The sequence below is a fragment of the Poromitra crassiceps genome, assembly GCF_964638095.1.
Source record: "Poromitra crassiceps genome assembly, chromosome: 11".
NCBI classification, from domain to species: Eukaryota; Metazoa; Chordata; class Actinopteri; order Beryciformes; family Melamphaidae; genus Poromitra; species Poromitra crassiceps.
The window spans coordinates 13,330,129-13,353,326 of record NC_139643.1 but is presented as its reverse complement, the minus strand read 5'-3'; the positions used below and the strand labels follow the sequence as shown (position 1 = coordinate 13,353,326).

The window sequence follows — 23,198 nt, the reverse complement described above, 5'->3', positions numbered from 1 at the left end:
ATGCATTATGGGTAGTCGGCTAGTGTAGCTAATGCTAGCGGCTAGCGTTAGTTACTTTACATGGCAGTAAAACGCCACTGAATGACCAAATTGATTTAACTTTTAACCATTTCGAGTAACACTGTTTCCATACGGACCCCCAGCATCGGTTAGTTGTTTATAACGTGTAGGGCTTGGTATCGAGTTTCGATACTTACTTGGCACCGAAATGAAAACATCGATACTAAGGGGTATCGAAACCTCCCTTGTCAAACGATACCAATTTTCGATACCAAAACAAAACAGCGTCATTGAGCCTATAAGCATGCGACATGCTTGCACACCGCGCTCTAATACGGCTGGTGATTGGCTGTCATGTAGAGGCATGCAAGAAAATGTTACGCCCACTTTAGCCGGTGTGTTTGTTGTGAGCCAGGCGTGCGGTGCGGATATACTATACAAGAAGTTAGCCACTCAAGCTACTCCTATCGAGTACCATATGGCGAAGATTATGAAAAGCAGGGAAAGAAACAAACAAGGACTGGTTTCCACAGACAAGAGAAATAATCGAGAGGTGGGTCAGCTTACCGCAAGCTGTTGTTGATGTTAGTGGTTATCAGATCCCTCAGTCTGACAAATCCATGCATCTGGCTGTGAGTTGTAGCTAGCATTAGATCGTTTAATTAATTGCCGCCGTAACGTTATGCGCAAGCGGGCATTGTGTATTTTTAGCAACTCGTTAACAAACGCTAATGTCATGATAGTTTGTTGAATGTAAATGCGATTCATTTATATTGATAGGCTAGTCAGTGAATGCATGAAGTGGAGCTGTCTCGTCAGATTGGACAAGAATGACGTTCTGTTGCAGCAGTGAGCATTAAACACTGATCTGCAACGCTAGCGTTAGATGTTTAATTAATTAGCGTTAACGTTATGTGCAAGCGGGCAGTTATCGCCCATTATGTATTTTTAGCAACTCGTTAACAAACGCTGATGTCATGATAGTTTGTTGAATATAAATGGGATTCACTTTGTGCCATTATTGATAGGCTAGTCAATGCTCAACTAGTCTTCCATGCATGAAGTGGATCCATCTCATCAGTTTGGACAAGAATAGAGTTCTGTTGCATCAGTGAGCATTAAACACCGATTTGCAACTCTCTGTTTTGCACTGAAAACTATTCCACTGATTTATTTGTTTTACATTTCTTTCCTTTGTAGTACTCCAATATTTTTTGTAGGGACGGCAATAAGTTTAGACAACTTAAAGTTATGTTAAATACAGTAGGTTTTATTTTTTCTGCTGTAAAACTTAAGATGGGGGGAAAACTAAAGATTTGTAAAATAATTTCATTGTGTAATGCAGTTTTATTTTTGTTCAAATGGATTTTTCTAAAAATTGGTATCGAAAAAAGTATCGTTCAGGAACCGGTATCGAAATCCAAGTATCGAAACGGTATCGATATCGAAAAATTTTGAACGATACCCAGCCCTAATAACGTGACTATATTTATAACTTTTATAACGTGCTCCAGCTTCCGGTTTATAATTCGGTATTGCAGCATAGGTCTGCAGCCGAGTATAACAAAGGAAATGGCAAGCTGCAACAATAAGTCACGTTAAACCAGACCTTGTACCCACAATTATTTTTTACAGTAGGGCATTCAAAAATAAGGTGGATAGGCTCTGAGCATGCAACACTTCCGTGTAGGGCTGCACAATATATCGTTTCAGCATCGTCATCGCAATGTGCACATGCGCAATAGTCACATCGCAGGTCGTGCAATGTGAAGTAATAAGGCAAATAAACTCAAACCTGTCATGCTCTAACTTTTTTGCTGGTTTGATACTTAGCACTTAGCACACTAGCATCCTGCCAATCACTCTGGCTGCAGCTAAAACCACTTGCTACTACATCACCCACGCAGGTTAGAGGCTACCCACTAACTTCTTAATAAAGGGGCAAGGCTTGATGAGCTATTCAAGACATTTGGCCCAAATTCTTATATTTTTTCATAGCAAAATATATTGCAATGTCAGTTTTTTTCAATATTGCGCAGCCCTACTTCCGTGTCTGACGTTAGGACGCCCCGCCACTTCCGGGCCTATGGACTGCACTAGTACACTAGTCATGGAGATTTTCTTGGAGACGTTACATTGACAACCGTCGAGACGTTTTGAGCTCATAGCGTAATGTAATTAACCAAAAATAATGTAGTTTAGGCTGTTTTTGTTTTTTCTTTTTGCTACGATATAGTGTTACTCTACTGTATGACCAGAAGAGGCGGGGCAACACAGAAGTGTTGCGTGCACAGAGCCTATTTAGGTACGAGGATACAAAGGAAAATCTGCCTTTTTTTGTAAAGACTACAAGAAAACAAAAGATTGCTCCATCAGCACAGTGGAAATAATAATTATAATAATTCTAGTAGCGCCCTTGGATGTGGAGGTGGATGTCATTCTTGACCTTCCTGTTGAAGTTGAACTGCATAATATGCAGTTATGGTTCTTGATATTTTAGTGGAGTGTGTGGCTCTTTGTGGAGGAGGTTGGAACAAGGCTGACAGCAGGATTCAGATTAGAGGAGATAACGTAGGATTCAGTGATTCAAAATACATAAAATAAGCATTTATCTTTTTTTAATCAAGGATTTCGTCCCCCCTGATTTTTCTCCTCAATTGTACTTGGCCAATTCCCCCTGCTGTCCCGGTCGTGGCTCCACCCCCTCTGCTGATCTCAGATCAGCGATCTGGGCCCGTAAACTAGCACATGCTTCCTCCGACACACGTGCTCCTCCTGCTTCTTCTTCACCTGGCAGCGAGGAGATTCACGCTATTCCCCCCAGTTCCTCTCCCCCCAAATAACCAGAGGAGGCACTAGTGCAGCGAGCAGGACTCATATCCCACTGGCTTCCCACCCGCAGACACAGCCAATTGTGTCTTAAGGAACGTCTGACCAAGCCGGAAGTACTGGTGCCGGGAATTGAACCCGCGTCTCTGCAGTTGTACAGTAGCTGAGTGCTTTAACCTACACTACCCAGATGCCCCAATAAGCATTTATTTTGGCAGAGGACCTCTAAGTTCGTCTTTTTGTGTGAATGGAAAAAAGAGAAGTACCATAGTATCAAAAATGTTGAACTTAAAAAAGATGTCCCAGGCACACTGTTCACCTTGAATAGTGTGCCTGGGACATCTTCATCTGTCTTAAAAGATGGCGCTGCCTATTATCAACCCACTTTTTTTATCAGTATAATGTCGTTAATATAAGCAGATGGGCAGTGTTTACCTTTGCTTTGTTTTCCACACAGAAATATCCATTTGTCCCGCTTGTGGAAACTCCGCCCCCGCCAGCTGCAAGTCATTAAGGCTCGTTAAGACTTTTGATGGATTCTCTGTGGATGTGCGGATACTTAAGAAATTAAAATAAACAATAACAGCCGCCCTGGAAGCTGAATCGACAGCCCTCAGAGCAGATTCCGCGTCTCCAGCAGAGCTTCTGTTGTGACGCGTTGCGACGTAAAACGCGTCACAGCGGAACATTTTGCCAGAGGATGAAATGGGAGCTTTCTGTGTGGAAAACATATAGCGAAGGTAAACACTGGCCCATCTGCTTATATTAACCACGTTATAATGACACAAAGTGGGTTGATAATCGGCAAAGCCATCATTTAATTGATCCAGCCCCCACTCGCTCCACGGCTCAGTCTGGACATCCTCATGGATTTCAGTCGGTGGCAGTACTGTACTGTACTGTACTGTACAGTACAGTACTGTACTGTACTGTACTCGCCTTGACAGACAAACTTCTTCAGACACACTTTTGCCAAATCCACTTATGCACAAGTTGAGATGGCTGTGACAGTATGCTGTTACTTCTTATCTGATGTTCAGATGGCTGTGACAGTATGCTGTTACTTCTTATCTGATGTTCAGATGGCTGTGACAGTATGCTGTTACTTCTTATCTGATGTTCAGATGGCTGTTTGACTGTACAGTATGCTGTTACTTCTTATCTGATGTTCAGATGGCTGTTTGACTGCACAGTATGCTGTTACTTCTTATCTGATGTTCAGATGGCTGTGACAGTATGCTGTTACTTCTTATCTGATGTTCAGATGGCTGTTTGACTGTATGCTGTTACTTCTTATCTGATGTTCAGATGGCTGTTTGGCTTGGAGGGAAATCATCAAGACAGCCATGTCATGTTCCAGACTCTACGTGGGGCGGAATCCTCCTCAATTTGGATACAGCAATGTTTTTGATTTAACCCGAAGCAATTTGACAATATTTTTAGAATTTTACTGATGTTTCTGTGGAGATTACCCAGAGCAAACCGTGCATTTCTTACATGACTCTCCCATCCCGAGGATCCGGCGATCACATTATTGAACAGACAAATGTGCCTTTAAATCTCTTTGATGTACAGTACGTGAGTGGGATGAGTATGCATGCTTTGATTTATCCGTGGCTGTAAAGCTCTCAGTAGATCAGCTGAATTGAACAGAGCATCAGTGCGTTGGAGGAAGCTTGAAGACCTCCAGTACAGTAGATTTAGATTACAGCCAACATTACAGCCAGCCAGGAATACCAAGTGCAGGGCTGTGAATCGTCCATGACATCTCTTTGATATACAGCAGAGTCTCTCTGCTGAAGTGAGTGGTGACCAGGCTCTGACCGGAGGGCAGGTGACTAAGCAGAGGACAAGCGGCGTGGTGCTGGCAGCGTGACCGCCTCAGAGAACGCTACTTGACCCCCTGGCTGCCCATTGGGTCACTGCAGCCTCATTTGTGGGTCACAGCCCCGTTTCCCGGCCCGTATATTTGCCGAGTTAATAAGCTGTCGCGAAGCCACTCGTGGAGTGTGTCCTCACCAAACAGATGAAGCTACGCAGGCTGTGTGCAGCTCAGACCGAGGTCGGAGCTTCACCCTGAACTTCAACTGTTTAAACACACGGGAAGATAAATCCGTGATGGCCTCAAGTCAATAATTATGTCATTTGTGGGCTTGTGTGTGCACCTTTATTAGGTATACTAGTGCAGCTAGTGCAGTGCTTCTCAACCGTTTTGAGCCGCAACCCACAAAAACTTTACGCTGGCGTTTGCGACCTCCCCCCCCCCCCCACTGCTGCCCCACATGACTTGGAGATCATTGGAGATGACAATGATGTGTGTGTGCGTGTGTGAGTGTGTGTGTGTAAGAGAGAGAGAGAGATATCATCGCTGCAGTACCTCAAATCTCCAAAACAGCAACTTTTCAGGAAGTAAAAAAAAACCTGTTTGCTCTTAACACATTCACTGCCAGCCGTTTTTTTTTTACTGTAGGTAGGTTCTGCCAGAGGGTTTTTTTGAGGATTCTGGCTCATCTTTCAAGACCCGAGGATTCTTTTCTGCTAAGATTTTGTGAACACACAATATCTCAAAAGAACTAATAGAATGTGTGCTTTCTCTGTCTAAAAGAGTTAGTTTGTAGAGTTAGTAGTTATGTAAGCATTAGCAGTTGAATACAGCATGGTTTCAGCGTCTGGAAAATTATTCAGAGATAAACGGCTTTTTGTGAAATTCGATAGAACAGTCACTTTAACCATTCATTTTTGGCATCAGTAAGACGTCAGACATCTAAACAATAGTTTTGAACAGTAATTTCCTCGATAACAGCAGGAAACCCCCCTCTGCTTCAAACTCCTCCCTCCGTGTGTGTTCTTCTTGGCTGCAGCGGGCATGTCACAAGCTCGTTGCTGCTGCTGCTGTAACCTCGCGTCACCAGGCTCACTGCTTCTGCTGCTGCTGCCTGTCTGCTGGCGGCCGCTCGGCAAGTCTGGATATGGGCTCGCTCATTTCTTGTGATTTCGGTTGAGAGCTTTGATGAAGTTTTTGCGATTCTGGTCTTATTTATGCTGCGTGTTTCAAAGTGTGTTCCACCCGTAATCTATTATGCAAATTTGCAATCCCGCACCGCCAGCAATCAGCGCGAAAACGAAAGCGTTTTCGCCAATCCATTTTCATGAGAATGGCTTCCTCAAACTGCTTTTTGCTTGCCTTCCTCTAGTCTGGGAGAGCACTGTCGCCACTTAGTGGGTCCGTGGAATGGGTTGTACACGTTCGCTGGCTTCAATATTTTTATAGGAGACGTGGGGAGCGTTGATCCACGTCCCACCGTCAAAAAAAAAAAAAAAAATTTTAAGCCGAGATATCTCGTCATTGGCAGTGAACCGTTGGATTCTGTAAGCCGAGATATCTCGTCAATGGCAGTGAACGTGTTAAAATACTGAACCAAACGTCGTCAAAGTTGGCACATGTCTTAATTATAGTTAGTTTCCCGCTGAATGTGTCATTACTTTATTAATATCTTACCTGGATAAGCTCAAATGATGTTGTTTATATTATCAGTCCGACTTGGAAGAACTCTCTCCCGGCCAGTCAGGTGCTGATGGCCGCCTCCCCTCTGGTCTGCACATGCACGAGCTGCAAGCTCCAGGCCGCGGGGGCGCGCGCAGCCGTGCAGCAGTGCTCCTCGCCTCTCATGGCCGAGGCGAAGGCTTTGGGATGGGGATGAGAACTGTCTGACATAACGTAACGTTAACGTTACTTTATTCTCATCAGAAACCACTCCGATTTGCATGTTAAAACAAGTTTGCAGCCTAGGAATAACTGGAAAACATTTTATTGATCTATTCACGTCAGAGGAAGCCAGGATTAAACAAAACTATATCAGAAATACACAGCACGTGTGCCGTGTGCCTGCGTGGGGGGGTACAGACGGAGGTAGGGGATGAATTTTGAGGTTTGACTGACAGATTGAGGGCGAATGGCGTTACGAGAATTACTCACAAGCTCGTTTTAATGCTTTTCCATTGGTTGCATTTGGTAAAACCCACACAGAGACGTGAAGGGTGACCAATGGCATTGATTCATGACAACAACAAAAAATCTGAAAAAATGGATATTCGGGGTCCTGCTGCGACAGCGACGATATGCAGGTGATCTTATATTTCTGAAGGATACATAGTGAAGTATGTCCGTATCAGAAGACAAAGGGTCTGAAGTAGCTTTTAATCAACTTGGCAGCAGCAGGCGCTGAAGTCCTGAGCAGCACTGAGCTCAACTCTTTACTCACTGAGGTCCAGTTTATAGTTTATAGTTTATAGTTTATAGTTTATAGTTTATCGGGGCAATAAGAAACATTTTGACGGCCCCATTGTGCAAAATGACCATCATATATCTGCAGGAGCTCAGAGGGTTTGTGATCGATACGGTGACTCGGCGATTGACCTGCCGACAGCGACCTCAAGTGCGGACAAAGCGACTATAAGGAGAGGTCGATGTGCATCAGAGGACATGAAATTAAAACCATCTGTTAATTCAATAATTATTTCTTATAGGGTGTCCCGGTAGTGCAGCGGTAGATTCCCTGCCTACCAACGCAGGTTCGTGCCCTGTGTTGCCTCCGGCTTGGTCAGACACAATTGGTGGTGCCTGCGGGTGGGAAGCCGGATTAACCTCTTGCATGGCACCGTAACACGTTTTTGATTTTTTTTTGCTGTTCATCTGTCATTAACGTGATGAATTAGGTGGTTAATTCTGAACAATGCTGTTCATGCTACATACCAAATTAATCGGCTGAATCTTGTGCATCGAACCATGTCTTCCTTTTTCGGATCAGATCAACACAGCAGAAGTTATACCCGTCTTTGTACAAAGACAAAGACAACATTTCAGATTATTCGGCTTTTTCGAATGGCTTTTTCGAATGGCTTTTTGGAAATCCGCCTAGGTATCTCCCTACAAAAACCACTGCCAAATACTCATGTTTTGGTATTTTTTCATCTTCTTTGAGTTGGGATGTGGTAAGGCCTGTGGCTATGTCTCCATTGGGTTTCCAGCCATAAATACAACAACCACAGATAACTGTTTACACTCTAAAAGTGTTTTTTATTCTAGGCGAGAATCAACCACTGTGTTTGAGCTGGTGTTACTCAGGGTCAATAACACATAGAGTCATTCTGACACATGGAACAGAAACGTCAAAGTCTTACCTTTCAGAAAAGGTCAGGCAGTTGTCTGTAACCCTAGCGGCTCAGCCACAGTAAGGATTTTAGTTTGGGTATGTCGTTTTCACCATTTTCTTCAGAAATAGGTGGCTTTAGAAGAGGTTGGGTGTGTCCTTGTCACTGCACTAGCGCCGCCTCTGGTCGGTCAGGGCCTGTTCTGGGACGATCGCATGGTCCTGCCATGCGCTACGCCCTGCTGGTGAAACTCCTCACTGCCAGCTGAAAAGAAGCGGCTGGTCGACTACACATGTATCAGAGGAAGCATGGTGCTAGTCTACAACTCTCCCCAGATCAGCAGAGGGGGTGGAGCAACGACCAGGACAGCTTGGCAGGGGGAATTGGGAGAGTACAATTGGGGAGAAAATGGGGGGAAATCTGCCAAAAAATAAATCTAAATAAGAATTAAAAAGTATAATATATTTCTTATGGTCCACATTACTGCATTATTTGGCATGCTTGTAGATTCATTTTCTGGAACAACGTGAACTATTTAGTACTTCAATTGTTTCCTACAGTTTGGAGCTGTTTAGCAGTCACAGAAAGAGCAATGGAGCGACAGAGTGAAAATAGGGCTGGAAAATCAGTTAAAAGTGGAATAATGAATCCAATACTGGCAGAGGCCTCATGGGTGAATGAGCCCATCGGCGCCTCGCCGTCCATTAAATGGCTGCCAGCCCTGCAGTCATAATTGCAAGCGAGCGCCCCGCGGCCGTACTTTCATTCTTTTCAGTGTGAGGCATTTGTGGCCTGCAGCAGCCACACGTTTCAATAACCGCTGAGTGCCTGTTCACTTTCTCTGCATTCACAGAAGCAATAGGGTCAAATATTAGCTGATATACTGCGTGTGTGAAGGGCGGAGCACAAGACAAAATGGCGTCGGACTGAACAAAAGCGAAGCAGACAGGCAGCACAGTAACAGGCAGCACAGTAAGCATCCCAAAACAAAAGAAGACAGTAATACAGGAGATGTAGGGAGACGATTAATGATTGCTGGAGAATTCTTTCTTTGTTTAGAACAATGTGCTTTACAATCAAGAGAAAGAGGATACAATATTACATAAGAAGACAAAAACACCAACAACATCTATACATGCATCAACAACAATCATCATCATAACTAAAAGGGAGCCAGTGCGCTCTGCGGTTTTTGTCCGGTAAGTGATGTCACCCAACTGGAAGTGATGTCATCAGTGATGTCACTTGTGCAATTGTGCATTGTGAGAGCTGTTGATGAGAGCTGTTATTAATAATGAATAAATTAGAAATTAGATTAGTGTGATTTTTTTTTGCATACATTATTAAATAGGTGCACTGAATACCCAGGTATTTGAAAAAAAAAAAAAAAAGGAGGGTTCAGCTCGTTTTTAATAGAGGACTGCAGGGTTCCCGTAGTTTTGTAGGCGTACGCAGAGATCGCTGCCATGCTGGTTCGTAGGGCCATGGGATGTGCATTGGGGTTAAATGCATGAAATAAGGTATGTGGTTTACAAAAGTTTGTGTTCAGCAAGATCATCTTTACAAACCAAGACCACTTTTATCACTTTTGTAGCATTTTCTGAAAATTGCCTAAAAGAAACGCATATACGCTTCAAAAGTCATAAAGGTGGTCCTCGTTTGTGCAATTATCTTGCTGAACAATAACTTTGCGGTTTCATAAACTTTTCTTAAGCACAGACCTTATTTCAAGTATTTAACCGAAATCCCCCAAAATCCCAACTGCTACTTCCAGACTCATTCCTGCAGTAAGAGTGTAAAAAATGAACCAGCAGGCAGGAGGCTGATTAGTTTGACAGCTCGTTATTCCGGAAATGAAAAACTCACTATTCCGACGGCTCGTTGATCAACAACTGAAATGCCAAAATATCAAATCTTTCTCCATCTCTGTAAAGCTGCCTTATGGCAATATGGACTGCATGGCAATCCAGGGATTTGGTCTGTTGGCCTGTCTTCTGTGTGTGTGTGTGTGTGTGTGCATGTGTGCGTGCGCATGTGTGTGTGTGTGTGTGTGCGTGTGTGTGCGCCCGTGTGTGTGCGCCCGTGCGAGAGAGAGAGAGAGTAAGCGAGAGAGAGAGCGAGTGAGTGTATGGGGGCATACAAATAGTATTTGTGTGATTACTGCCTCGGAAACCATTTTCCTCTGTTAATATAAGGCATGTAACACGCGTGAATTCGACGACAGAAAAATAATTCTTTCAGAAAAGCAAATTATTTAGTGGTTATGCCTTGAATGAATTATTGGATCTGGGTATTTAATATTTAAGTACCAGAGAGAGAGAGGGGGGGGGGGGGGGGCAGACAGACAGCAGACAGACAGACAGACAGACAGACAACAGAGAGACAGACAGCACACAGACATAATGACTGACTGACTGACTGACTGACTGACTGACAGACATACTTGTGCAAAATGCCATCAGGTCCTGGGAAATGTCCATTTACCTCTCTCTTGTTTGTGTGTATCTTGTGTTAATGTTTTAAAGTGACCATGATGAGCATATGAATAATTGTGTGTGCGTGTGTGTGTGTGTGTGTGTGTGTGTGTGTGTGTGTGTGTGTGTGTGTGTGTGTGGCGTGTGCGCGTGTTACTGAACATGGACCAATAGCAGGCGCCTCTGTAGAACCCTCTCCGGTAATGTAATGTAATGTAATGTAATGTAATGTAATGTAATGCATTTGTGTGTTTACCTATCCAGGTTGGCTGGTGGGAGAACGGCCAGCTGCGTCTGCGTTACCACCCCTGGTCCCGCTATGGCTCTTTCCTGAAGCCGCTGGATGACACCCAGCACCTCAGGGTGGTCACCCTGGAGGAGAGGCCCTTCGTCATTGTGGAGCAGGCCGACCCCGGCACCAGCTCCTGCATCCGGGACTCTGTGCCCTGCCGCATGCCCATGAACACCAGGTAACCAGCTGTCAGCCATGTCTCTGTGTCCTGCCACATGCCCATAAACACCAGGTAACCAGCTGTCAGCCATGTCTCTGTGTTCTGCCACATGCCCATAAACACCAGGTAACCAGCTGTCAGCCATGTCTCTGTGTTCTGCCACATGCCCATGAACACCAGGTAACCAGCTGTCAGTCATGTCTCTGTGTCCTGTGACATGCCCATGAACACCAGGTAACCAGCTGTCAGCCATGTCTCTGTGTTCTGCCACATGCCCATGAACACCAGGTAACCAGCTGTCAGTCATGTCTCTGTGTCCTGTGACATGCCCATGAACACCAGGTAACCAGCTGTCAGCCATGTCTCTGTGTTCTGCCACATGCCCATGAACACCAGGTAACCAGCTGTCAGCCATGTCTCTGTGTCCTGCCACATGCCCATGAACACCAGGTAACCAGCTGTCAGCCATGTCTCTGTGTTCTGCCACATGCCCATAAACACCAGGTAACCAGCTGTCAGCCATGTCTCTGTGTCCTGCCACATGCCCATAAACACCGGGTAACCAGCTGTCAGTCATGTCTCTGTGTCCTGCCACATGCCCATAAACACCAGGTAACCAGCTGTCAGCCATGTCTCTGTGTTCTGCCACATGCCCATGAACACCAGGTAACCAGCTGTCAGCCATGTCTCTGTGTCCTGTGACATGCCCATGAACACCAGGTAACCAGCTGTCAGCCATGTCTCTGTGTTCTGCCACATGCCCATAAACACCAGGTAACCAGCTGTCAGTCATGTCTCTGTGTCCTGCCGCATGCCCATGAACACCAGGTAACCAGCTGTCAGTCATGTCTCTGTGTCCTGTGACATGCCCATGAACACCAGGTAACCAGCTGTCAGCCATGTCTCTGTGTCCTGCCGCATGCCCATGAACATCAGGTAACCAGCTGTCAGCCATGTCTCTGTGTCCTGTGACATGCCCATGAACACCAGGTAACCAGCTGTCAGCCATGTCTCTGTGTTCTGCCACATGCCCATAAACACCAGGTAACCAGCTGTCAGTCATGTCTCTGTGTCCTGCCGCATGCCCATGAACACCAGGTAACCAGCTGTCAGTCATGTCTCTGTGTCCTGTGACATGCCCATGAACACCAGGTAACCAGCTGTCAGTCATGTCTCTGTGTCCTGTGACATGCCCATGAACACCAGGTAACCAGCTGTCAGCCATGTCTCTGTGTCCTGCCGCATGCCCATGAACACCAGGTAACCAGCTGTCAGCCATGTCTCTGTGTCCTGTGACATGCCCATGAACACCAGGTAACCAGCTGTCAGCCATGTCTCTGTGTTCTGCCACATGCCCATAAACACCAGGTAACCAGCTGTCAGTCATGTCTCTGTGTTCTGCCGCATGCCCATGAACACCAGGTAACCAGCTGTCAGCCATGTCTCTGTGTCCTGTGACATGCCCATGAACACCAGGTAACCAGCTGTCAGCTGGTAACCAGCTGTCAGCTGGTTACCAGCTGTCAGCTACCTATGCCCTGCCGCCTACCAGACAGCCCGCCCTGGCTGACAGTTGTGTTTGAGTCAACTCACATTGTACTCTAACTGTCTATTAGGGGTGGGACAAAATATCGATACTCACGGTATCGCGATATTTCCACTTGCGATACGTTATCGATACACTGGCACCAAGTATCGATATGTTTATTTAAAAAAATATATATTTTTCTTTTTTAATAAACAGGCTAAAATATTATGCTGTGTGTGGTAGTTGAATCATAGTTTCAAGTTGACATTTATTTGTGTTTGTAGTTGAAACAAAAACATAAATACTGTAGGCTACATGAATGGAAATGTTTGATCATTAATATCTACTTTTAGAAATTGTAGGTTATATAGGTTTTCTTGTTTTAATAATATAATAAAAAGACTTAATGTGTAACTTTTCCTCCGTGGTATCGAAAATGGTAGGAGTGAGTGAGTGAACTCGGAGAGTTCATGTCAATTCTGCTAATAAATACATAATACCTGCTTATTGCCTTTTAGGGGTATTTTTTTCTCTTCAGTTACACAGATATCGTGATGTATCGTAGGTTAAATTTCTTCCAATATATCGATTATCGCAGAATCGCTGTATCGTGATAATATCGTTATCGAGGGCCAAGTATCGTGACCATATCGTATCGTGAGTTACTCCACGATTCCCACCCCTACTGTCTATATTGTGCTTCATCTCATAAGGGGAAGGACGTAAAGAGAAACATTCTCTCGGGGACCCAGCGATTATAACATCACAAAAGAAGCTAATTATCTCACAGCAGCTGTACATTACGAGACAGATGGAAGTGTCACTTTGTTACAGCTGCTCATTAAAACCACAAGAGGAACTTGAGACCAAAATGGTAAAGGAAGGTGGATCATCACTTTGCAGTAATTAATTTCTAGTCAATGTAAAACATGGACTTAAATCATTTGTTTTTGCCCAGACTACAAATAAATGTGATTGCTGATAAAAAGAAGACGAAGAAGAAGAAGAGGAAGAAGAAGAAGAACAAGAAGAAGAAGAAGAAGAAGAAAGGGGAAAAAACATTTGAAGGAAAAATGACACCTGCTCTCACTGAAAATATACTAGCTCTACTTTTCAGAGCAGCGGTTCTCAATGTGGGGTCTGGGGATCACTGGGGGAGTCCTTGAGGGGGTTCCGGGGGTTCCCCAGCAAATTGATGAGTTGTTAAACTTAAGCATTATTAAATTTCCAAGAAGTTATAGAATGTTTCTTCATTCTGAATGACAGTTTTGATCATAGTTTCTCTGTACAGACAATTTCATCCGAAGGGGGTCCCTAATCTGAACTACATCAGGGGTTGAGAATCACGGTTTTAGAGGATAGTAGAAAACTTAACACCACGGTTGACAAAAATAACAAGACTTTTCCATGCTAGATCAGTCCTCCAATATTACAAATTATTGATTGAACTCCAGTAAATTATTTTTTTATGTACTATTTTAGAATATGACTTTTCTTATCCAAAAGTATGCATAATATACAATATAATTTGCATAATGTAATCAAAAGTAGCCATAGCTAGCTATAGTAGCCATGTGTTACATGTATGTGTAACACCGATTCCTAACTGGACAGGATGCGAACGAGCTAGCGAGCAAACAGCAAATAGTTTTAGTTTTTCCAAATTAAGCTGTCCTAACCTGCTCCGTGCATCAGTGAGGCTGTCAGGCTGAGCGACGTGACATATCGCTCGCCTTGGCTCCACTTCTGCTGAGCTTCATGCACAACTCCACCTTCAACATTTTTGGATGCGAGGGTCGTCCTGCTTCCCGGTATTGGACATCACTTGTACACACACACGCACACACACACACACACACACACACAGACACACACACACACACATGCACGCACACACACACCCAAACACGATATTCCACGCTCCATATGCCAGAGCTCGCTGGCCTGCTGGATGTTAGGAGGAGGTGATGTAAGGCTCCCTGCATTTCAGTGTGTGTGTGTGTGTGTGTGTGTGTGTGTGTGTGTGTGCGTGCGTGCGTGCGTGCGTGCGTGCGTGCGCGCGCGCGCATGTGTGCGTGTGTGTACAGTGCCATGTTCTGGGTCCCTGGTCTGTCCGATAAGCTCCCTTCCTGCCAGCACGTGACCCGGCCAATGGGGAGATAACGAGGATAACGAGTTCATCTGCCATCAATTCTATTGGCTGAGAGAGATACAGGCTGCCCTGTGAATCAAGCTGCTCTGACCCACAGCTTCTTCTTTCCTTACCACATTTTTGCTCACTTGCCGTTCATGTTCATGTTTCATGTTCTTTCGTTCTCTCTTCTTCCGTTCTTATTTCATCTATGTTCTTGCCTCCTTGCCTGCTTGAGCTGACAGGCCATGTCCCTGTGATCTTGCAGCAGTGCGGGTGGATCAGCCGTCTCCTGGTTTGTCACCATGGTTTCTCTGCATTGAGGGGACGAGCAACACACTTGAAGTCTGCCTATTAGTGGTCTCAATATGTCCTGCTTGTGATGAGGCGCACGTCCCGCGTCAAACAGCCTCTCAGTGCATAATCAATAGCCTACTGAGCTCTGAGGCTCCAGAACAAACGCTCAGCGTCTTCATGTTTGCTTCAAGAATGAGACCTGGAATAATGTGTGTGCACATTTTCCATGGACCTGGCCAAACCCAATGTCACTCACTGAAACATAACAGTGACAAATGACACATTTTAGACAGTGCCAGCAGCAGAGTATGTGCTGCAGTGTGTTCAGTAGCAAGTAGGCCAAGGTAATCTTTCACTTTTTACAGATTGTGAAAGTGCAGATTGTACGTTTTCAAATGATGTGTCACACATTACCGGCTTGATGCGTGTTTTGAGCTGCTCTCTCCATAACGTGCCAGAGTCTCGGTAATGAGGAAATTAATTTGGCATTGATTTCCAGATGTATCTTAAGTGTGTGTGAATATGTCGTGCGTGTATTACCGACGGAGCGCTATCATCCACTCATCTCTCTCTACGCCTGCCCTGTGCCTCTGTCTGTCTGTGCAGACCGGGGAGCTGGGGGCGGGGCCACACTCCCTTCCTGGTTGCCTCGAGCCAGTCTCCCACAAATCTCGGAAAATCTCGGTGAACTCACACAAAATCACTTCTAGAAGTAGCTGCACTGCTTAAAGAAAATCTGATTTGTGCAATTTCATGGTTGCCTACAGTAATTGTTATCTCTTTCACTAGACCATGTGACATCCTGTATTACATGAAGTCATTTAGCATTACTTCTCCAAAGCCACTTCCAATAAGTGCATTTTGTCAACTGTAGTGAAACTGTTCCTTCCTCAGCTAAGCCTTTTAATCTGAATATGTATTTGTAGAACACAGAACACACACAGACCTAATGAATTATCAATTTACTTGAATGTGATCTCAACTCTCTGATCAGCTGCCTTCATCTCCTCTTTGGAGAATATAGCTGTACGGCTTGCTAATTAGCGTCAGCAACTGCGAGCAAACCTAGGTTAGATACATAGAAACACTGCTCACATCAGTGTGCTTTATATGAGAAAATTGCAGATAATCTTCTGATCATAAAAACATGCTGCCGTACATCTCTGTCTGGTGGGCGGACCACCCAAATGAATAAATAAAGTTCCAGAAATACAGCGGCATGTGAATCATGTGACTTCATTTGCAGATGAGAAGAGAATGACGCAGAGTTGTGTGGGGAAATTGCAGCTGTGAAGATTCACATGCGCTAGCTAAAGTTAAACCTTCACCAGCACTTCCTCCCATTAATTAAATCCCTCTCATTAATTGCTTAGCAGAAAATGATTTGTGCAGCTCTGTGGTGACGTTTGATAGCGTTCAGGTTAGGGATGGGCATCGAATTTCGAATTTTCGAATAATCGTTGTTATTATCAAGGTCGACTTTTATTATTGAAATTCGAAATTCGAAAAAAAAAAAAAGATTTTTTTTTAGTGAAATGTTGCATTGTCTCCCCTGATGCTAAGTATAGTCAAATCGCTTGGTTTGAGCAAGTAAAACAATTTTTATAAGCATTTTAAGCAAGGTTTATGGAAAAATGAATGGCGGATGAAATCCCATGAAGAGGGAGAGGGGGTGACTTTGGCACCCCTTTGGCACTCAGACCTGAGCCTACTAAATATTTAATGAACCACTCATGATTGTCAAAACTGTTTTTTATTTTCGAAAATGTCAATGTCATGTAACATGTTCTTTACTTCAGTGGTGCAATGCTTGTTTGAGCTAAAAATCCACAGCAGAAGCTTTTTATATTAATTAATAAAGCCGTAGACTTAGAATCAGGGGAGACAATGCAACATTTCACTCACAAAAAAAAAAAAAAAAAAAAAAATTACATTTTTTTTTTTTTTTTCGAATTTCGAATTAAATTCGAATTTGGCCAGCGAATTTCGAATAGTGTTTTTGCTAGAAATGCCCATCCCTAGTTCAGGTACAGTGTACAGAGATTCTGAAGCTGTGTTCACACCGAGATATTTATTTTTCTCTCTGTCGCTCGATTCAACTCTTTGGAATCGCTCTGTCGCTCTGTTTAAATCGCTCGTCAACAGGCACAATAATTGACGGACATGTGGGGGCTATAACGCTACGCAATATCATGATATTTGTCCACTACGGGCCACCGTAGTTGTTTACAAGCTAAGCCTATCAGCGCGCTCCTAACGCGAGCTCTATACCGGTAGGACAGACTTCACTTCATGTCAGCTGTCACCCTGTCAATCAGCTGTCAATGTGGTTTGTTGCCACACAATAAACCAGCGGTTTGTTCCAAGCCAGTGTGATCCTTGACTCGCTCTCACACGGCAGCCAATCAGCGTTGAGCAGCGAGCCACTGATGCCAGGGAAATTTCACTCGAGTTGGGATATTTCATCTCGGGCGACGAGCGAATTTTCTCCCTATCGCCCTGTCTCTGTCGCTCGGACGCCCAGCGATTTTTCTCCCGGGCGAATATACGCTCAATCGCTCGTTTGCATTGACTTTGTATGTAAACTCGATGCCAGCGAAAAACTTGAATAGGTCGGTGTGAAGCTTTTTATATCTTTTGGTACTGCTATTTTACATTGAAGTCAACGGCGAGAGGCTTGTGTTTTCCCCCACATTTATTCTGGCCGGCTTCCATGTGGGCGTGACGGCGTGTGGTGACGTATGTGTGTCTGTAAGAATAGGGCCCCTATTCTCCCACAGGCCTTCGGCGCTAAAACGGGCCTCCGGCGCTAAAAAACGTGCCTTGCGCCTGCCTTGGGAAGATATCAATATGGCTTTACGCTGCCAAATGCGCTTTAGGCCGAATGGGCGTGGCGCACTCCCTGAATGGGCGAGAATGGGCGTTTCGGCGTTAAATATCGGCCTAATGATATCTTCCCACCTGGCGTAAATTTAGCGCGTTGCGCTTTTGAAAACCAGGCCTATTCAGTGCGCTGGTTGCGTGGACCGCTCCCCTCTAGCTCCCCTCTGTCACCCTTCTCTGTGTCACTCTCTCCCTCTCTCCTCAGTCTGACAGGCACAATACGACTCTCTCTCTCTGACTCCCTCACTCAGACAGACACAACACACTTCCCATAGGAAAAATAAGTTGTAAGTTCACTGCCTGGCATGTCCCAGCATGCATTGTGGTACTCCATTTCGCTACTAAATAGCAACCAAATGAGCCGAAAACCTATATAAAGGTCAATCTAAATAATGTGTAATGGTAACACAACCTGCAATTGTAGAACATTTCAATATTGGACCAAATAAAACATCGAAATGAAAACACCACCCAATGTGAAACATATATGTCCTCCTGGGCCTATATACAGTATACCTCTTGTCGATTTAACGTGATTTAGATAAGTGACAGCAGAACGCGCTTCTACTGTCATCTGCTATACTGTGATGTCCGCTCCAATAACTCCCTACTTAACATTTAGTTTTACAATAAAAACACATTTATGCAATGACTTTACATAATGTAGGGTATATTTATGTGCATCATCCTTCCTGCAGCAGGCGAGAGAAAATTATATCTTTCTGGACAAACTTTCACCAATCTAATAGGCTATATTTTTCTAGCTGATGCATTTAGAACATTCTTTTCACTTTGATCTTGCTATAGTGTAGGGTATTTACATGCTTGCAGTATTTAAACTGCAGTTAGATTGGTTTGAGAAGCATAATAATATGGAATAATAGCCTATATATGGAGACAGACAGACTGGATGAAGGGAGGGGGGGGGGGGGGCAGAGCGCTTGGCTTTACCGGATTTGTCCAGGAATTGGAGCTTAAAAGGCAAGCGTGTGACTCTTTACTGCAATTCTCCAATGAGCGGACTATGCATAATTTTACGCTTAAAAGGCGTGGTTATAATGGTTGAGGCTGCGTGTAGCGCCGATACCAAGATAGCGAGTGCGCTGGTCCACACCCACTTACTGCACTAGGCGGCCTAGCGCTAGGCCTTAAACGCAGTTTCTACACCGATTGCAACGATAGGGCCCTAGGAGTTGAAACCTGTGTTGTGTGGAAGCTTGTGTTAACCACACACCTTATTTCATGCATTTAACTGAAATCCCATAGCCTTTTCCCCCTAAGAACCAACATGGCGGCGATTTCTGGTTAAGCCTACAAAAATACATCATCCCTGCAGTGATCTATTATTATTCAAAGTGGAGTATTGAACGCACGTCTTGAAACATCACTTTAGGGGGTTTTAAAATTTTCGATTTTACTTTCGCTCGTAATAATACAAAAAAAAATATTTTCCAAATACGAAAGTGGCGTTGCTTGGTAACAGAGGCGAAAGATGTAGCTAAGTGGTTGAGGTGTTCGAACGCATGGGCACTTGGTATGGAGAGCTGGTGGAGGGTGCTGCAAGATGTTGCTGCCACTTGTGATTTAAATGTGATGAGAGAGTGCCGCGGTCGGGCCGGACTCAGAGGGAAGGTCAAGGTCTCTTCAGGAGTCTGGCGTCTGAGACGATGTCCGACAGCACAAAATAGACTTTAGTTCCAGTTTAATAATGCAGCCTTTTCCCCCTGGCGGGCGCCGCCTCTCCAAACACAAAAGGCCAAACTGTCGGTATGGATCCACTCGGCTCCCTCTCTCCAATCATTCATACCTTCCTCGGCCGTCTCTGACCATTTTGCTTTCTCTCTCTCCGTTTCCCTCGTTCTTACTCCGTTTCTGTCTCCATCTCTTTCTGTGTGTCACTCTTCCTTTGATTTCAATTTCCCCAACAGCCAATATCCCCATCCAGGTTAGAGTGACCTTAATAAAAGAAGTACAGTCTCGTAGAAAATATTGACTCTCTATCTCTCTCTCTGTGTTTCTCTCCCCCATCTATCTCTCTCTCCTCCATCTCTCTCTCTCTCCCCCATATCTCTCTCCCCCCCATCTCTCTCTCTCTCTCTCTCTCTCTCTCTCTCTGTGTTTGTGTGTGTGTTGTCATACGTCTCCTCAGTTTGGTGGTGGACAGCACGGGGCCCATGAAGCACTGCTGTAAAGGTTTCTGCATCGACGTCCTCAAGCGACTGGCGAAAATTGTGGGTTTCACCTATGACCTTTACCTGGTGACCAATGGGAGGCACGGGAAGAACATTAATGGGGAGTGGAACGGCATGGTTGGAGAGGTGAGTGAGAGGAGCTCTGTGATGTTATTATAGAATCTATATTAAAGGGATACTGGTATGACATGTTTTGGGGAGGCATCATCGCTGTGTGTCTCCTGTGTGAGAGCATTCAGTCAGCTGCCCCACGTTTTAGCATACACTGTGTTGAGTGACAGGAGGCTCCATGCTAACGCTTTAGCATACACTGTGTTGAGTGATAGTAGGCTCGATGTTAACACTTTAGCATACATGTTGAGTGATAGTAGGCTCGATGCTAACGCTTTAGCATACACTGTGTTGAGTGATAGTAGGCTCCATGCTAACGCTTTAGCATACACTGTGTTGAGTGACAGGAGGCTCCATGCTAACGTTTTAGCATACACTGTGTTGAGTGATAGTAGGCTCCATGCTAACGCTTTATCATACACTGTGTTGAGTGATAGTAGGCTCGATGCTAACACTTTAGCATACACTGTGTTGAGTGATAGTAGGCTCCATGCTAACGCTTTAGCATACACTGTGTTGAGTGACAGGAGGCTCCATGCTAACACTTTAGCATACACTGTGTTGAGTGATAGTAGGCTAAAGTGTTAGCATGGAGCCTACTATCACTCAACACAGTGTATGCTAAAGTGTTAGGATGGAGGATAGTAGGCCCCATGCTAACGCTTTATCATACACTATGTTGAGTGATAGACTCCATACTACCGCTTTAGCATACACTGTGTTGAGTGACTGGAGGCTAATGCTTTAGCATACACTATGCTGAGTGATAGTAGGCAGGCAGGATAACATGCTAATCTCCTATAAATACAGTGTTTCCTTTAATACTACAATAAGTATTATCTGTATAGTACTTTTAGTTACAGAACACTAAAAAATAAAACCACAAAGCCAACATGACAACAGACACTTCTGCAAAGCAGGCCATGCAACATGAAGTTCAGAGTTAACTAGAACTTTATGAAAATGCATATTTAACTTGAAAGAAGACATGGCTCACTGATCGCATTTCCTCTGGCAGTTTATTTTAGCGGTCTTGATCGCTGACGTATTCTTTCTTTAATTTTCCACCCTACCACCCTTTGATTTTCTTATTCTATTTTTGTTTTGTTGTGTTTACAAAGAGCGTTTGAGTCAAGAGCTCCCATGAAAATTCCTTTTATCCTCCCTTAAATCCTTTTAAACTGAGAGCCAGCGAGACAGGAAGAGGAAGAGAGAAAATAAGGAGTGGGGCTGTCAGAAAGATTAGTAGGCTCTAACCGGAGTAACGGCTAGAGAGAAAGACAGAGTGGGAGAGAGAGTAAGTGAGAGAGATGGAAAGAGAGAGCGGGAGAGAGAGTAAGGGTGCTTTCTCACTGGTGCCCCGGTACCGTTCCTGAGCACACTTGATGCGGTACATGATTGATTGATTGATTGATTTTCTTTATTTAAGTGTCATGCTTCGAATGAAGCCCAGCCCACATGGGCTTACAGGACACTTTTACTGTTCCTCATTTAAACACACAATGATCAAACATAAAACCAACAAAAACACCCAAAATACATACGGTAAAGTTGTACAGCATGAAAACCACAGCCTGAACCTAGTTCAGGTGTGCCAGCCACTTTTGGAGAACGGACGCTCCCAGTGCCAGAGTTTCAGAGCGTTTTCAGTGATTTCTCGAGGCCCACAGAATATTGTGTGATATGTAAACCCCGAACACGCACAAAGAACGATGAGACTTTCTTCTATTATCTGCAAAAAAAAGTTTATTGATACCATTTTCCGTTCTTTAGTTATGAGCCGGAGAAGATAGGTTGTTTTGAGCAAAAAGACACGTTTCAAATTAGAAGCTGAGTTATTCCGCCTTTTGTGAAATGAAGCATTTCAAGCACATTCACTGAGTCTGAAGCTAATATTTTCTGATGTAGTGACGTGGTGTAGTTGTGTGGTGCCCTGTGTGCCCCACCCCCCTCTCCCCCCCTCAGCTGCAAACTCCTCCCCACACTAACACACAGCCTAACACGCACCCAGTCTATTTTCGGAGCGCTCCGTTTTTGTGCGGCGGCTCCCAGCGCGACACGGAAATGCCAAACCGGACTGCAGCAAACCCTTCGGCGTCGGGTGCTGCCTTTCTGGCGGCTAATCGTGTGGAGAAACTATGCAGACAGACAGACAGAGACAGAGAGGCTCAGTTGTGGGCGCGGATTGACTGCTGTTCGCAGCCAACGCTGTTTTCCGGACCTTTCTCTAATCTGGAGAGCACTGTCTAATGAGTCCGTAAAATAGGTTATACACCTTCAATAGCTACAATATTTGTACAGGAGATGCCTGAGGTTTTGATCCACGTCCCACCGTCAAAAAACGCAATTGACGAACATACTCGTCCTTGGCACTCTACGTTACTAAACGAATTGACGAACATACTCGTCCTTGGCACTCAATGAGTTAAAGAGCTGTGCTTGCCTTCTATTCCAGGCCCTAGAGATAAAGTTAGCAGTCTTAAATACCTCAGTCTTAAACAACCACTCCAACTTCTGGCCATCATCTGCCCAGAAGAGCTCAGGTCTTTGCTTTTGTATTTCGTCAAATAAGGAAATTCTCAAATCATCATATAAAGTACAATAAAACATGAAGTTCAACATCTTTTAGATCACAGACACATTGCATATCCTGTTCTCTTCTGGTATAGCTGTGAACCGCCCTACTTCAATGGCAAGAGGCAGGATACCAATTCTCAGCTGAGCACATAAAGACCTCTGGTTTCTGGTTAGAAAGGAAGTGACATAGGGCTCAGGACCAAAACGCTGCTTCATCTGAACATATGATCTAAGCTTAGGTTTAGACCATATGTCGTTTGCCCATCCCTCTCTGTAATTAAGAGATAACTTTTGTTTCAACATATTAACATTACAGCAAAGCATGTTGTGAAAAATATATGCCAGGTCTGCCTCTCTAAGAGTAGAACAAATGTCCTTTATCCAGGGGTGACTGTGAGCCTTGTCCCAGTTGAAGACCTTCTTTGTTAACCTACTCTCTGGCATATTAATGAAGCGGTTCCACAGCTGTATCATTTCTCCCTTTAGTCTAATCTCCACCGGTTCCCAACCCATATCAGCCTGTATGAGGGCAAGAGGAGGGGCAAATGCATGTAGCCCAACGAAGGATCAATG

The 23,198-nt window shown here is 44.5% G+C and overlaps 1 protein-coding gene across 1 annotated transcript in view; it reads left to right on the top strand.

The window, feature by feature from the left end:
• Positions 1–23,198, top strand: part of grin2da (glutamate receptor, ionotropic, N-methyl D-aspartate 2D, a) — a gene marked incomplete at both ends in the record, with an annotated part of 124,050 nt that overhangs the window by 11,347 nt on the left and 89,505 nt on the right. The window contains 2 exons of the mRNA XM_083645877.1: positions 10,719–10,924; positions 19,895–20,063. Coding sequence (XP_083502003.1) covers positions 10,719–10,924; positions 19,895–20,063 — 375 coding nt within the window. The remainder of the gene's footprint in view (positions 1–10,718; positions 10,925–19,894; positions 20,064–23,198) is intronic.